Source organism: Lepidochelys olivacea, assembly GCF_965140295.1.
Source record: "Lepidochelys olivacea isolate rLepOli2 genome assembly, chromosome: 9".
Classification (NCBI taxonomy): Eukaryota; Metazoa; Chordata; order Testudines; family Cheloniidae; genus Lepidochelys; species Lepidochelys olivacea.
Window position 1 is genome coordinate 82,218,581 of NC_140419.1, and position 15,385 is coordinate 82,233,965.

General features: G+C 44.4%; 1 protein-coding gene across 1 annotated transcript; it reads left to right on the top strand.

Annotated features, from left to right (window-relative positions):
* Positions 1-517: 517 nt before the first annotated feature.
* LOC311526545 (G-protein coupled receptor 12-like) lies at positions 518-2,249 on the top strand. Its single transcript, XM_084639703.1, has one exon. It carries the CDS (start codon positions 1,112-1,114, stop codon positions 2,192-2,194), a length of 1,083 nt encoding a protein of 360 aa, XP_084495829.1. The 5' UTR covers positions 518-1,111; the 3' UTR covers positions 2,195-2,249.
* The last annotated feature ends 13,136 nt before the right edge of the window (positions 2,250-15,385 follow it).

A 15,385-nucleotide genomic window follows, 5' to 3' on the forward strand; every position in this document is an offset into this window, starting at 1 on the left:
AAGCCAGCTAGAAGGTGGCCCTTTCAATATTTTAATCCTAGCGCTCTGGTAAATTGCATTATGGACAGCACTCTCAGGAGCAGCAGCAAAAACCTTGACGAAGAGATTCCGGACTAAACCATCTGTGTGACCTTTGCAACTTTTGTTTTCATAAGAGTGAAATGTGAGACGATATATACAAGGCGTTGGAGGAGATGTGATGGAGGGGGGTGAAAGGGTTCCTACTTAGTGCAAGGGGTTTACTATGAAAGAAAACCATGTTTAATGCAGCTGAGATCCTGCAGTTTGCCGCCAGCAGTCCCTGAGTATTAAAAACAAGCAAAGTTAATGCAGAATATTTCTAGTCTGTAGCCTTCACTGGGATCCGATTTAACCAGGAGGTTTCCTTAAGTATGAGGCTTGCCTGGCCAGAAATAATATATTTTTATTTATTACTAACAAAATTATTGTGTCAGAAAGACACATTTACAACAAGGGACCAGATGATGTAACCATTACTCTGTTTAACCCCCAAATTGCTTGTCCCCAAGTGTTAGTGTTGGAATCGGTCTGATCATGCTATGAATCTGCAGCTCTGTACCGTGCCTGATGCAACCGTCTGCCTTTTAATGGGAACGCATGCAACGAGCATTGTGACGGGTGAATTATTGACACTCAGCCTTGCTCACCTTCAGCTGTTCAGACGGAACCCGAGATCAGACGAATCCCCCATCTGTTCATTCGGGGGAAAGGAAGGGGAAATAGCCAAGATGGGGAGGAAAATAATTTTATTCAAAGATCGAGCCTGGTTTTTTTAAAAATAAATAAATAAAAGAAACGGGTTTGGGGGTGTTTCCTGCGGCTGCGTTCGCGCTCGGCTCCCAGAGGAGGGTGGGGGGTGTGCCACCGGGGAATGGCCCAGGCAGGGTACCGGTCTTTTAATCCTGTCTGTGTCCGATCAGTCCCCATTGCAACCGGCACTGGGGATACTGGGGGCCAGGCTGGGACAGCGGGTCTTGTCGTGTCTCTTGCGGGCGGCCCCGGGCTCAGGGGTGGATAGTCCAGGCTCTTTCGATGCTGCTTTCACCCTTGTCTCCTCTCTCTGTGTGTCCCTTGTGCCTCCTCTCTAGCGATGCTCCGCAACCCCGCAGCAGCTGCGGCCGCCATGGAGGAGCAGCTGCGGCAGCAGCAGCTCCTGGTCCTGCTCAATGCCTCCTCCAGGCCCTTCCCCAGCAGCAGCAGCGGCAGCAGCATCTGGCCGTCCAACTCCTCTGCCTCGGAGCCGGTCACGGCGGCGGCGGGAGGCGGAGGCGGAGGCGGAGGAGGCGGAGCGGTCAGCCCCTGGGACATCGCCCTGTGCGCCACGGGCACGGCGGTGGCCTGCGAGAACGCGCTGGTGCTGGCCGTGCTCTTCTACACGCCCAGCCTGCGGGCCCCCATGTTCCTGCTCATCGGCAGCCTGGCGCTGGCCGACCTGCTGGCCGGCCTGGGGCTGGTGGTCAATTTCACCGTGCAGTACCTGCTGCAGCCGCCCAGCGCGGCCGTGGCGCTGAGCGCGGCCGGGCTGCTGCTGACCGCCTTCTCCGCCTCGGTCTGCAGCCTGCTGGCCATCACCATCGACCGCTACCTGTCGCTGTACAACGCGCTCACCTACCACACGGAGCGCACGCTGACCTTCACCTGCGCCATGCTGCTGCTCATGTGGCTACTCTGCCTGGGCGTGGGGCTGCTGCCCCTGCTGGGCTGGAACTGCCTGCGGGACCGGGCCACCTGCAGCGTGCTGCGGCCGGTGACCAAGGACAACGCGGCGGTGCTGGCGGTCACGTTCCTGCTCCTCTTCGCCCTGATGCTGCAGCTCTACCTGCAGATCTGCAAGATCGCCTTCCGGCACGCGCAGCAGATCGCCGTGCAGCACCAGTTCATCGCCACGGCGCAGGTCACCTCCACCCGCAAGGGGCTCTCCACCCTCTCCTTCATCCTGGGCACCTTCGCCCTCTGCTGGGTCCCGTTCGCCGTCTACTCGCTGGTGGCGGATTCCAGCTACCCCGCCGTCTACACCTACTCCCTGGCCCTGCCCGCCACCTGCAACTCGCTCATCAACCCGGTCATTTATGCCTTCAGAAACCCGGACATCCAGAAGTCCCTGTGGCTGGCCTGCTGCGGGTGCATCCCTTCCACCTTCTCCTCCAGGCCCAGGACATCCAGTGATGTATAAGGGTGGTTGGCCGCCCGGATTGTCAAATGGTTTCAGGCTCTCCTCCTCCGCGGCGTTATGATGTGTTACCACCAGCAGGAGGAATCCCAGAGCGACCCGCGTCTCCTTCCCTGGAAAAAGATGTCAACGAGAAAACAAAAATAAGAGTGGTCTCCTTTAAAAAATGCTTATTTTCCTACATATTTTATTTATTTTTTATTTAAAAACAACAACAAAAGACCAAAAAAAAAAAAAAAAGATCAGCGCTTGATGCTTTTTTCTCATCTCGGTGTAATGGAAAGGGGGAGCAGCACGTTTGCCAAACCTGTGGCCCGAAAATGTTCAAGGGCCCAGGGCAACTCTTTACTTATTTCAAGCCTCCCAGCGAGGGGCAGGCCGTTGGGAAGGTTCCGGTGAGGAACGGGGAGAGACCGCGGGCCAACTCTCCCTTGGCCCCACACCAGGAGTAACCCCACTGAAGTCACTGGGGGTCGCCCCAAGTCAAAATCCTGTCAAGTGCGGGGGGGAAGTCAGGCCTGGGACGTGGGAAGAGAATAAGATAGTGCCCTGCTGTTTAGATGCTGAGGGCTCGGGGCAAGATCTAGAAAAACGTGTACAATATTTGCTTGCTGTTAGTTTGGGTTTGTTTGGAATGGTTAAAAAATGACCATATCCAGGGGGCTTCACTTCAGGGGGGTAGAGGGTTTTGGTGGTGGTGGTGATTTTTTTTAACTATAATCAGGTTTTGCTCTGCTATGCAATAATAAAAGGGACATTGTGAGATGCGGTAACCTGCCAATATTTTTCATGCCAGACCGGTTCAGCACCACGAGGTCTGGATAGCTCCGTGAGAAGTGGTAGGAGGACAAGTGGCCTGTCTTACGATTTTATGTTTATTTTTGTAAAAAAGCACATGGAAGTCAAAGATTTACATAGGCCTCTTTAAGCGGGGGGGAAAGGAAGTACGATCCTGAGTCAGGAACAAATGAGGTCCATTCCCCTTCACTTGCTGTCCTAAACAATTGTATAGTGTTGCTATGTGCTGTTCAGCTGCTGCATTGCACCTCAGAGGAGGCTGCATTTCAGTGGTGGGTGAAGTGATGCCTGTATATTTATATCTCCTTTGTGAAGCACTTTGAGAACCTGCAGGATGAAAGGCACTTTAAGGTATGATTATTATTTATTATTACAATGTGAGAGTAAAGAGAACTCCTTGCTGAAAAATATGCTCACGGTGCATCATCAAATCTAAAGGTGGGAGGAAAGGACCTTTTAGGTTATCTAGTTAATCCCCCTGCCAGGGAGATGAAAGCAGTGGAAGAAAGTCAGAGATGAGGTTTTCTTGACATCGGAACCTAGGTTAATCTTTCACTTATTTCAGTGCAGGCATAACACACTGTCTTTAGCGGCATTGTTAATATAGTATGCTGATCTCGCATACTGGGTGTGGGGAGGGAGGATATGATCCAAAGACTGATATTCTGAATGAAGTTGGTTCTTCTAAAGGGAAGCCTACATCATCACGTGTCTTGTTCCCGAAACTACGAGATTAACTTGCTTCCATAGAGAAGCTACGCTAGCCTCCCGCTCCTCTACTCTATCATGTGCTTTGTCGTGTTAGTGAGAAAATGATGAAGTGTCCTTCGTCTTGTGCTGTATTTTGGCCAAGAAGTGGAATAGTGCATTCCTTTAAAAACAGAATAAACCTTCAGAGACAGACGGGGACTCTGTTCTATAGGAGAAATGTCCAGGGTTGCCTCTTGGGTTGGGGGTTTGTCTTACCACCTATTCTCTCAGTGCGCTGCAAGGAAATTGCTTTGAAGTGTGACCTGTGATGTCAATGCTCCAAATGTGTTGCTCTCCCTTAGAAAGGAATCTGTGCTACAAACGCCAGAAAGATCCCTCTTTCAAACAATAGCCTACCCCTGCAGCATCAGTTGCAAACCTGGCTTAGGTTTATATTATATAAAAAGACCAACAACAAAAGAGAGAATATCGCATGTAAATATTATAGTTCCATGAAGGACAAAGTGTCCAAATTTTATGTCTGAATGCAGGTGAACCAATCGTTTATCTATAGAACTGTGCAATGAAGGTCTCTTTCTAGCTCAGCAAAGCTCACTGCACATGACAAAACTGTGAATCTCAAATGTGTGCTTTGGGCCTGGACTTTTTTTCTTGCTCCTAAAGGTGTCCCAGCTTTTCAGGTTTTTTATGAGGAGCAACGTACAACATGCACAAATTCTAGTCACTATTTTTACAATTTTATTTAACGTTTTTGCTGTTCATTTATTTATTATTCTGTTTCCATGGTTGCAGACAACTTCCTGCAGTTCCTAAATGTGAAGACTCAATGCAGAGTTAATTAAAAACATTTCAAAATAATGTTTTTATACGATTTGATCTACAGGGCAGGTATTTGTGTTTCTCTGGGCAGCTCATTTTGTATTTTTAAATCAAATGTAGCATTTAAACATTCACTCTAGGCACACAGTTAAAATGAACATCTTACATTTTCTTGGATTTTCAGTTGATTTCCTTTTATCAAAGGTTTTGATTTCAGAATTTTCCTCATAAGGAGTTTAATGGTGTGAATGAAATTTAATGATGTGAATGAAATTTACTCGCTTTCCAGGGATTTGTAGATTAAATATGACATAGGTGCATAGCAATCAAAGCAAAATAATGAGGTTTTTTTGTGGCCCTCAATGTCAGACACTCAGAGGAGGAGTGTTACATTGGGATGTAATTAGATAAAAGGAGGAAGTTACTGATTGTAAACCACCATGGAGAAGTCAGAGATTATATGAGCATGTCCTCTAAAATACTGTTACTGGCCAAATCTATTTCTATCCATTGAAATCACTTGGCTAAATTCAGGTGCTTACATTAAATAGTATCCTACCCTGCTCCGGTGGTGCTAATTATGGAATAGGTGAATGGAATTCACTGTGGAATTCCTTGAAAATAAGGGTATCAGGATCTGGCCCAATGAAACTACACCAGAGGTAAATTTGGACCCAGATGTTTTGGATAAAGATTTTAATGTAGTTCTTTCCTTGTGGTTGTCTCAGAGAAGCAACAAGAGATGTTCAAAAAGTGCTAAGTATGTTTCATGAAGAATTTCTAAAACTCTTCATTTGAAAATTCACAGAAAAATTGAAGTTTTCAAATTTATATTTTTCAATTTCTGAATTTAAAAGATCAGGTTGAGGGGGGTGTTTGTTTTGTTTTTCCTTTTCGCTCCCCTTTTCCTTTCTCCCTCCCTGACCCCACCTTTATCACTGGAAAAATGAAAAAATGAGGGAAGGACTGGAAAAAGGAGGATAGAAAGGGAAAAAAACCTGAAGTCCCCCTTCCAAGTTTGTTTTTCATTGAGTTGTGGAAATATCAGAAGATTTCTTAAAAAATTTGCAGTATGAAAATAGTCCATTTTTGTTGGAAAAAGTTTTAAACTAAATATTTTGACCAGCTCTACACTGCAGCACTCTTTGTCAATATTTATTAAGGAGAGCTAGGTTAATTATTGGAAATATTTACCAAGTTAGTAAAGTTGTATGCACAATGATAACACAGTGATGGTCTATTGTCTTTCAAAGCTGAGTTCATGGAATGTGTTGCTACAAAACACTGGGCATGATTCTGTTCATTCTCACACTGGTGTAAATCAGGAAAAAGTCCACTGAAGTCGGTAGAGTTACACCAGTGTAAAATGTCTGGTGGAAGAGGAATATAAGGTAGATAGGGCCTGATTTATCAGTGGATGCTTTGTAGCACTCTAATGTTGCCAAGCAGCTGTAAACACAGTTTAACTAGTCTGATGAGCCAAATTTACAGCTGCTTTGCATTATGGAAGTTGCACAAAGCAACTGGAGTGCCCTGGAGAATCTGGGCCATTGCTTATTGGCAAGGATCCTCCTGTTGGATTTAGTCCGATAAAGAAACCAAAACTGACACAAGCTATTTGAAGTGCTGAGGTATTGAGAAGCGAGCTCTGCTTTAATTATTGTCATATTAATAAAGGATAACAGTAGATAACAGTATAAAGGGCAGATCCTCAGTTGGTGCAAACTGGCATAAATCCTTTGACTTCAGAACAGCTAAACTGATTCATGACATATGAAGATCTGGCTTACTTTGGAGGGACTGCTCAGTACGTAGTCAAGGTTATTTATCCACTAACACATAGTTAACACTTTGCATATCAGAGAGAACATAATGCAGAGCTATATCTATTAAGGTCAAATGATTAATATCACGAAAGTTTTGATTTCTCCAGAGGACCAAATCCTTGCTTCTCCTTTCCCACCTTATTCAGTAGCACATGGATTTTGTTTGACTGTTGTTAAGGTTTCCACCTTGTTCAGAGTGAACTACTAATTCAGTTTTCAACAGATGAACCGTGCCTCATTTAAACAATTGGTGAAAATGACCTCTCATCATTCCCTCCTGGAATGGGATGACTTACCTACCAAAGATCGCTGATGAGCAGGAGCCCCCATGTCCATCTCTGGGGCAGAGCCGGCTGCCTTTGGGAATAGGAAAAAGAACAATGCCAGCAAACCTAAGTGTAGGTAGGAAATCATGGGCAACATTCACAATCAGGGACATGCCTCCCCTATAGCCAGGTTCTATGCCCTGGACCTATTTCCTCCATCCTCTTGCTGCTGCATATAGCTCCCCTCTGCATGGATGAAGTCTTTCAGTGTGGGGAGCCAACACTGCACAGATCAGCAGTAACCTGTGTAGCATTTTACCATGGAGTTTTGCTCCATGTGTATGGGTAGCATGCCACATCGAGCAGCCACTTCCCCAGCACCAGCCTCATGGTTGCCTCATGTGGAGCTATTGCTCCTCCCGTCACTTATCATCATCACTATGGCAAATCCCAAAGGGACATAGTCTCCTTGCAGATCAAGTGCCATCTGGATTGATCCTCCCTTTGTCGCCCCAGCCACTTCCAGCCAGCTTCCTCTCCTTTCACCACTGCAAGTGGCAGAGAGGATCTGGCCCCAGTGTCTTTAGCTGAGACACACTTGATCCGCAGTCATTGCTCCCCCTTGGAAAAGCAAAGTTCTCACATGCAGGCAAAAGGCTGTTGACTGACTATGACGAGCCAGATCCTGATCTTAGTTACACCAGTAAAACTCCTGGTGACTTCAGTGGAGTTAGCCCAGATTTACACCAGTGCAAGCGAGTGAAGAATTTGGCCTTAAGCAATTGCACAAAATATTTAACACACCAAAACCCACCCCAGAGTTCTTTCAGAGTGACCAGAGAAACATGAACCTGTTTTTTAGTTTTTTCACTTCCGGGTGTCTTGTTTGCCCTTTTCTTTCCTACCACATGTTTGATAGCCAGCAGCACAGTTGTAAGAATCACTTATTAAGTTGCTCTTTGTTGGTTTTTTTGAGAGGTAGGTAGGTTGTGGGGAGAGGATGGGAGGTGGAAGTGAAGGAGAGGGGAAGGGGAAACATTCCTTAGATACACACAGTATTTGAAAAGCTTGGGAGCACAGATAAATGGGACACTGTCACAAGCCACATGAATTCCTGGGGCACCTGCATTGAACTTAATGGATCTGGTCCCATATATTTAAAAATATGCCTTTATCAGTGTTACTAACCATACCTTAGATTGTTGACTTTTACAATTTTTTTAAAAAATATTTTATTTTTTGTTTACTTCCCCCTACTCTCAGTTTGGTCAGTGGAACTGTAGTTGTCACTTTCACTTTCTGTCTAACCAATTTCACTTCACTAGCAGGAATGTTATAACCTTTGGGGTCTCAATCAAAACAGTGACAATTTTTACATCCCAAACAAATAGCTTTCATTGAATTTAGAATAAAAATAATGAAAACATTACTGTTCACATTGTTAGAAAGTTCCTCTTCTTTTTTTTTTTAACAAAAACTTAATTTTGGGGTCTAAATCTACTTGACAGTAAGCCTTTGATCTTCATAATTACTTAAATTGTATCAATGTATAGTAATAAGTAATGGGACAAAATACATTTTAACTGTCAGGAATAATTGTATGCTGCGTACGGTATTTGCCTCTAATTCTTCTCGTTAAAGCCAGTCTTTTTCTCTTGGTGGGGTGGCGGCGTTGGGATCTTCTTACAATTTCATTTGAATCATCATGATAAAGGCTTAATTGCCTCTTACAAAATAGCTAATGTAGTTGCCTTGGTTTTTGTTCCTGTGACCCTAGAGAAGAGAGGCAATTCCTGTTGAAAACTTTATGAAATGCTGTACAGTGAATGATGCAGAGAGATGGAACAGTCTATAACTAGAGAAGGCAATCCAGAACCATTGTTCTAACACCTTTGTATCCCAGACCTCTGGGGATGTGGATAAAATGGGCTCTGGATCCAAACTGACCATGGGTTTTGCAAAACCAAATCCTGCTAGCAACATTTTCCAAAAATCAGCCATTTCTGGCTGCAACTGCTGTAGTCCAGAACTGGAAAAACAATATGAAAAGTGTTGTTGTGATCCACTGAGAAATGCTAAAGTGAAGCTACATGCTAAGTATCAGGCAGGAGATCGGCTTTTTCACCAACTGGGTAGGTTGAGAAGAATAATGGGTGCCTTAATAAATTCTGCTCCATATCAAGTATAATTGTTTTTTAGACAAAGGTTTTTCCCTTCACAATCTGTGTATCCTACAGTGGTCAGGAGGCTGAATGTCTGACAGCACATTATCATATCAATAGACTCTGAAGTCACAAACACAGTGTTATGATTTTATTGCAGGATCAAGGGGATAAGACATCTGGGTTGTCTAAGAAAAAGTTCTTATCCCAATGCACAGTTTCACTAATGAACAAATCTGCAAGCGAATGCAGACACTTATGGGCAAGGGAGATGTTAGATTTAAAGTTTATGCAGCATAGCACCTGGGACCTGTTTCACCTCTCCACTACAACAGTTTTACACTGGTGTAAACCAGCTAATGTCAGTGGCGCTACTCCTGATTTACACCAACATGAGATCAGAATCAGGTTCATAGCGGAATAAATTGCACTGTGTATACAGATCAACTGTAACTCGGAGGGACAGGTTTCTGACTATAAGGCTTTAGCAACAGCTCTATGCTGAGGGTTGCTGCAGTGTCAGACGAATTTTCTTTATGAACCAGAAGGTGCATCTAGCCTTTAAAGATAAATTGATGAGCTCAGCCAGATTTAAGAAATACAGGCCAGATTCTGCTCTGCTACACCAGTGAAAATCTGGAGTCTCTCCTGAAGAGAATGGATTTAAGCCACTATGTAACTGAAAGCAGAATCTGGCCTGTAGTATTTAATATATTTTGGACAGTTTGTGCCCTTAAGGCCAAATTTTCCTTTGGAAGCACATGCACAACCCCAGCTAAAAGTCAATGATCCAAATTCAAATTCTGCTCTCAGATCTGCACCGCAGCTGCCACTAACATCAATGGGAAAGGTACGGATTTGGGGAAGAACGTAGCTCTAAACATATGACTGAGTCACATTGTTTTTGAAGTCAGGGGCATCGCTCTAGATCCTGGGGTTTGGCCTCATCCTGCAAGGTGCTGAGTTGCCCTCAGATTCCGTTGGCTTCAGGAGGGGGTTAAGGGCATTCAGCATCTTGTAAGGGGCTTCTTGGCATGTCATACAAGTGGGCCCTTTGGGCTTGAACCTGCACCCTTTGGAGTCAGGGGGAATGGTGTGAGTGCATTTAGGTTCAGGCTCTGTGGATGAAATTCATCCCTGGACAGAGGGCAAGCAGGGGGTCTATACACAGCTAAGGGGGCCCACTGAAGCCCTCAGAAGGACTAATACCCCAATTTGCAGCCCATTCCTAACTATGTGCTAAAAGTTAAGCGTGTGCTTGAAGTGCTTTGCTGAATAGGAATGTGGACTTAAGTATGTACCTAAATGCTTTGCTGGGACCTGGCTGGTGCATAGCTCTTGTGCTGGCTCTCTGTATAATGCTGGCGAAAGTAGTGAACAAAAGGGTAGCCTTTTGAAGGAACAAAGTCATTTCACCGATCTAGGACCCCAATAACGCAAGCCTTTTGCGTGCAGAGAAGTCAAGAGAAATATCATATACAGAGGGTCTTGTGGGATCGGATCCACGTACATTGTCTCAGAACTATTTTACTTATTATTCTGGGAAGTAGGAAAAATCAGAACAATCAGGACAGCAGATTATTTTTATGTAACTTTTCATTATCCTTTTAATCTGAATGGGTAAATTGATTACAAAGGAAAGTGTATCACTCCCATTCAGTTATGATTAAATAAAGCCCCTGCAATGCACTTTATGAACAAGTGACAATAAATCAATGCTGTTATTGCACTGTATCTCTAGTGTGTATATTATACATGCCTCTGTTAAGAGTAATTTATTTTTATTACTGTAAATAAAAAGGTTAAAGTGATTTGTCAAGAGAATATCCAAAATGGAAAAAAAAATCAAAATTAAAACAATCTAAGATCTGGGCTCTTGTCCCAGGTATGTGCCATTTTGTTTGTGTCTGTGTTTTTATTCCAGATAAATTAATCCAGAAAAAATCACTTGTATAACATGGTATTTAAAACAGCTGTTCAGTGACCTATGTGAGTTGAGCTGGTGGCTTTCAGACGACCTACTGGCCTGGTTCTGCAAACTCTACTCACCCAAGTTGGAGACTTACCTACATGAGAAGTCTCACTGAAATCTCTATATCTAGTCACAACAATTCTTGCTGGTGGCTGCTCTGACAATTTTCCCTAAAATACTTAATTAGCTTTAGGAAAAACAAATAAATATGCACATAGATACATCCAAATTTTTGTCATTTATTTATGTAAGGGTTTTTTGTTTTGTTTTTAAACTCAATAATACAAATAATGTACAGTTGTCTCTATACTTTACTGGACCTAAACAGAACAGAAACACAAATAAGGAGCTTTGCAAGTTCTTGTCTTTTGTTGTTGTTTCTTTTGCTTTTCTGGTTGCTTTTTTAAGACTTGCTAACTAGTAAGTCTGCTGCTATGAAAAATGATATTTGTATATTTGTTAATATCATTTTTCACAGTAGCAGACTTGCTAGCTAGCTGGGAGGCAGTGAAAAGTGATATTAACAAACACACAAATATCACATTTCACAGGAAATTTACAAAGCCCTAGCAAGCTGGGGGACAAATTAAGTCCTGGATGGGGAGGTGGGTAGTGAGGCAGCATGGGCCAGGGTGAAGGAGGAGGCAGTGGGACCAGTGCCAATGGACTGGGGGAGGCAGTGGGGGCCAGTGGGTCTGGGCCAAAGCTCTGTGGCTGGAGACCAGAACCCACCACCCCAGGGCTGAAGCCAGAAGCCCAAGTTCCACCAGCCTCAGGAACGTTGGGAATTCACACTGACTGCCTGTTCCTCCGGTGTTTCTGGCTCCAGAGGGGGGCAGGGCCCAACCCTTGCTGGTGGCCTTGCAGGAGGGGCCATTGTTTCCCTCCCCTCCCACCAATCACCGCCCAGAAGCCTGTGGCCTCAAGAAAAGTTCCTGGTAGCCACATTTGAGAAATGCTGGGACTCTAGTCAATGAGTAAGGGTTGCCAGATTGGGCACTATTGGGCCTGATTTTCAGAGATACTGAGCATCCACTACTCCCATTGACTTTAACTGGAGCTGAGCATGTTCAGCACCTTTGAAAATCAGACTCTATATATCCACCATGACATCATCTATCTATCTATCTATCTATCTTGTCAGGCTCCCTAAAGAGGAAACTCCATATAACAAACACAACAGTATTCCATAGTAATAGTCCAAAATATGGCAGTGTCTTTAAGGTAAGTCCTAGGGGTAGTCCTTTTTTAAAATAACCAAACAATTAAATGGGCATGGAAATAGGAATAGACTTTCCTCCCTAGAAGTGATCCATTCAGGGCAGGGATCAGACAGATAAGTCAGGGATGTGGGGGCGTGGGGAGGAATCGAATGCCATTGCACTGTTATTCCTGGAGCTGTACCTATTAGGGGGGGAATCGAGCATTTCAGCCTGCAGAGCTGTCAAGTCACTGAGTTTCTCTAGCAGTGAATTCACATAGGAAAAGCAAGACTAATAACATGTTAAAAGCAAACTGAAATGAAGCCCAATGGGCCCAAACCAAAACCTTATCTGGATTCCAGCCTCTCAGAACTTTGGGGAAGTTCCAAGCCAGCTCAGCATGAACGTTGTTCAACACCAAAGAAAGTCATCAAGTCATCTGCTGCACTGGGAAGCCTATCTCCAGGTTAGCTCACCACCAGATCCAGCAGGGTGTTCCTCCCTGTGTCAAAGCCAGCTCTCCTTCTTCTGATCTGCAGCTGCTCCTGTTGCCCAGGTCCATAGTGCCCATTCCTCTAGCTCAGTCTTCTGGTTTCTGGTGGAGTGATGCCATCACCTCTAGAACGGAGAGCTGCAGCTGTTTCATAGTGTGCAACAATGGGCACCCAGGACAAAAAGTGAAGAAGAATGCTGCATGCATTTGAAAGTGCAGGGGGATTTTGGAAGATGCTTAGATATCAAGGCCAAGATTTTTCAAAAATGGGAGCCTAAAATTAGGCTCCTAGGGTTAGATTTCAAAATTAGGCTCCTAGGGCCAGAACTCAGCTACCCAAAGCTCCCATTTAGGCACCTAAGCAAGTAGTGAGATTTTCAAAAGTACTGGGTACTTAAAAATCTCTCATTGAGGGCTGGGAGCTCAGCACATTTGTATAACTGGCCATTTTTTTAGGTGCCTAGCCTTTGTCTCTCTCTCTCTCTTTTTAATCTTGGCCCAGGATAATAGGTAGTGCTTAAAATACTAGTGAGAGAGAGAGTGATAATAACTCAAGCTGGACTTTAGGTTGATCACTGGGGCTAACACCTCTGTTCTTGGCACAAGGACCCTGAGATTTTCAGTGTTCACAAATGGTCAGGCTCTATTGTAAAGACACTTGCTGCAGTGTTGCCTAACCCCTCCTCTGCAGTGCTGGTTTACTACTGAGTCAGAGGGAAGAGCACCCTACATTTAATCGCATCACTAGGACCAATCATTACTGGGAGGTCTTCTAGCAAAGTATCTTCCAGGACCCATCTTCAGTGGAGATCCCAATCTGAGGGGGCATGGTTGCTGGACAAAGATATACATTGAACTTTGCATTAAGCAAGACTTAATGTGTAAAATGTTATAAATCTGACAGTGTTGCCAACTCTCATAATTTTATTCTGAGTCTGGGAATAAGTGTTTTACTGAAAGCGCAAGTTTGTGGATTCAAGAGATTGCGTGAGGATCTCAGCTTCCATTAGAAAAAAAGCAAGTTTCTAGCCCTCAGGGTTATGGAGAAAAGCTCAAAAATGTCACTCAAGTGCACACAGAAAGTAAGTAAAAAAACCCTCATGATTTTTAAGTCAATCTCATGATTTTGGGAATGGTTTTTGAATGTCTGAGGTTGGCAGTACTGGACTAGGATATTAATCAATATCATAGGTTCAACTGAGAGCCAATCAGTGTGTGTTTGAAATCTTGATAGTGGAAAGGAATAACAAAGAGGAAAAGACCTGTTCATTAGCTTCACTGCATGGAGTGGGTGTAACTACTAGGAGGGGAAAGTCTGACCTGGGCACACGCTGGGAAATGCTTGTCATGCAGTGAGTACACAGCAGGGTACTCCTTGCAATATTTAAAGCCACCTATATTATAGGACCTGCTTACCTGAGAGAACCACCTGTTGCTCTGTGTGCTGTCACAGCAATTGAGGCATGGCATGGCAAGCGTGGCTCCACTAATTAGGTGCCTGGACCCTGGAGAAGACTCGCATGTAAGGTGAGGTGGTGGCCTTGGGGGGAAAAGGGGGTAAGTGGGAGGGGGCAGTGCACTGAGAAGAGGGGGTGGGGAGGAATTTGGGATGTGCAGGGCTGTGGCGGCCAGAGAAAGAGGCGACTTTCCCCAGCTCCAGGGCTGTGGCTGCCGGGGAGAGACGGCCCTCCTCCCCAGCCCCAGCTCAGGGGCTGCGGCGGCGGGGGAGAGACACCTCTCCTTCCCAGCCCCAGCGTGGGGGCTGCCGCGGCGGGGGAGAGAGGCACCTCCATCGCATTCGAAAGGTAAGACTACTGATATGAAAATCTGAGTTGTGTGCTTTTATGTGTAGAAGAAAAAAGGTTTATTTTTTTTCATATATAGTGCTTTTACCCAAAGCGCTTTACAATAGTTAGCTAATGGTGCAAACAACATTTGAAAAGATCATTAAGTGGTCCGCCGAGACCCTCAGCAATTTTCAAGTGGTCCACGAAAAAAAAAAAAGTTTGAGAACCGCTGTTTTAAGAAATTCCCAGTGACTGAAGTTACAACACGCCTGTGCAGGTTATTCTTACTGTGACTGGGAAGAGCTGGCTTGTGAGATGTGAGTCTGAATACAGGGCACATTAACACCAGCTTTGCATGATGTGCATTCATTTGTGGAGGTGTGGGAGTTATGATGCCTATTGCCAGGTACCTGAGAGAATCTAATCATATACGCTATTGCTATGCAACTTTGGTGGGTTTCTGAAAGGTGATGGCAGGTGGCAGAGAATGTTAGCAGGCTGTCTTCCATTAAGCCATTTGATTTGCTTTAACCTTCACATTTCTATAGCATCCATCTCCATGGTTTCTGAGTTCTAAAGATGCTTTCTTAGATTGGCATGGTGGATATTCATGGTGGTGTGTTCTGCTCTTTGCAAGGTCCTAGTATTAGGACCTCTGATTTCTAAGGTGCCCATCACCATGGTATCTAAGCATCATTTTGCTAGTCTTGAGTTTTCTCTGCCTACTCAGTGGAAGAAAGGGATGATCTGCAAAGAGGAGGGAATTCAGAGGGGAGCAACCAAATGCTAAAAGGACTGATTTACAAATCGAGATTAAATGCAAAGTAATACACATTGGAAAACATAATCCCAATTATACATATAAAATGAGGGTGTCTAAATTGTCTGTTACCACTCAAGAAAGAGATCATGGAGTCATTTTGGATAGTTCTCTGAAAAGATCCACTCAATGTGCAGCGGCAGTCAAAAAAGCTAACAGAATGCTGGGAATAATTAAGAAAGGGAGAGATAATAAGACAGAAAATATCATATTGCCTCTATATAAATCCATGGTACACCCACATCTTGAATACTGCATGCAGATGTGGTCACCTCATATCAAAAAAGTTATATTGGACTTGGAAAAGATTCAGAAAAGGGCAACAAAAATGATTAGGG

Excerpts from the sequence above, each read along its gene's own strand:
- LOC311526545 (XM_084639703.1), top strand. The coding sequence starts at position 1,112 with ATGCTCCGCAACCCCGCAGCAGCTGCGGCCGCCATGGAGGAGCAGCTG.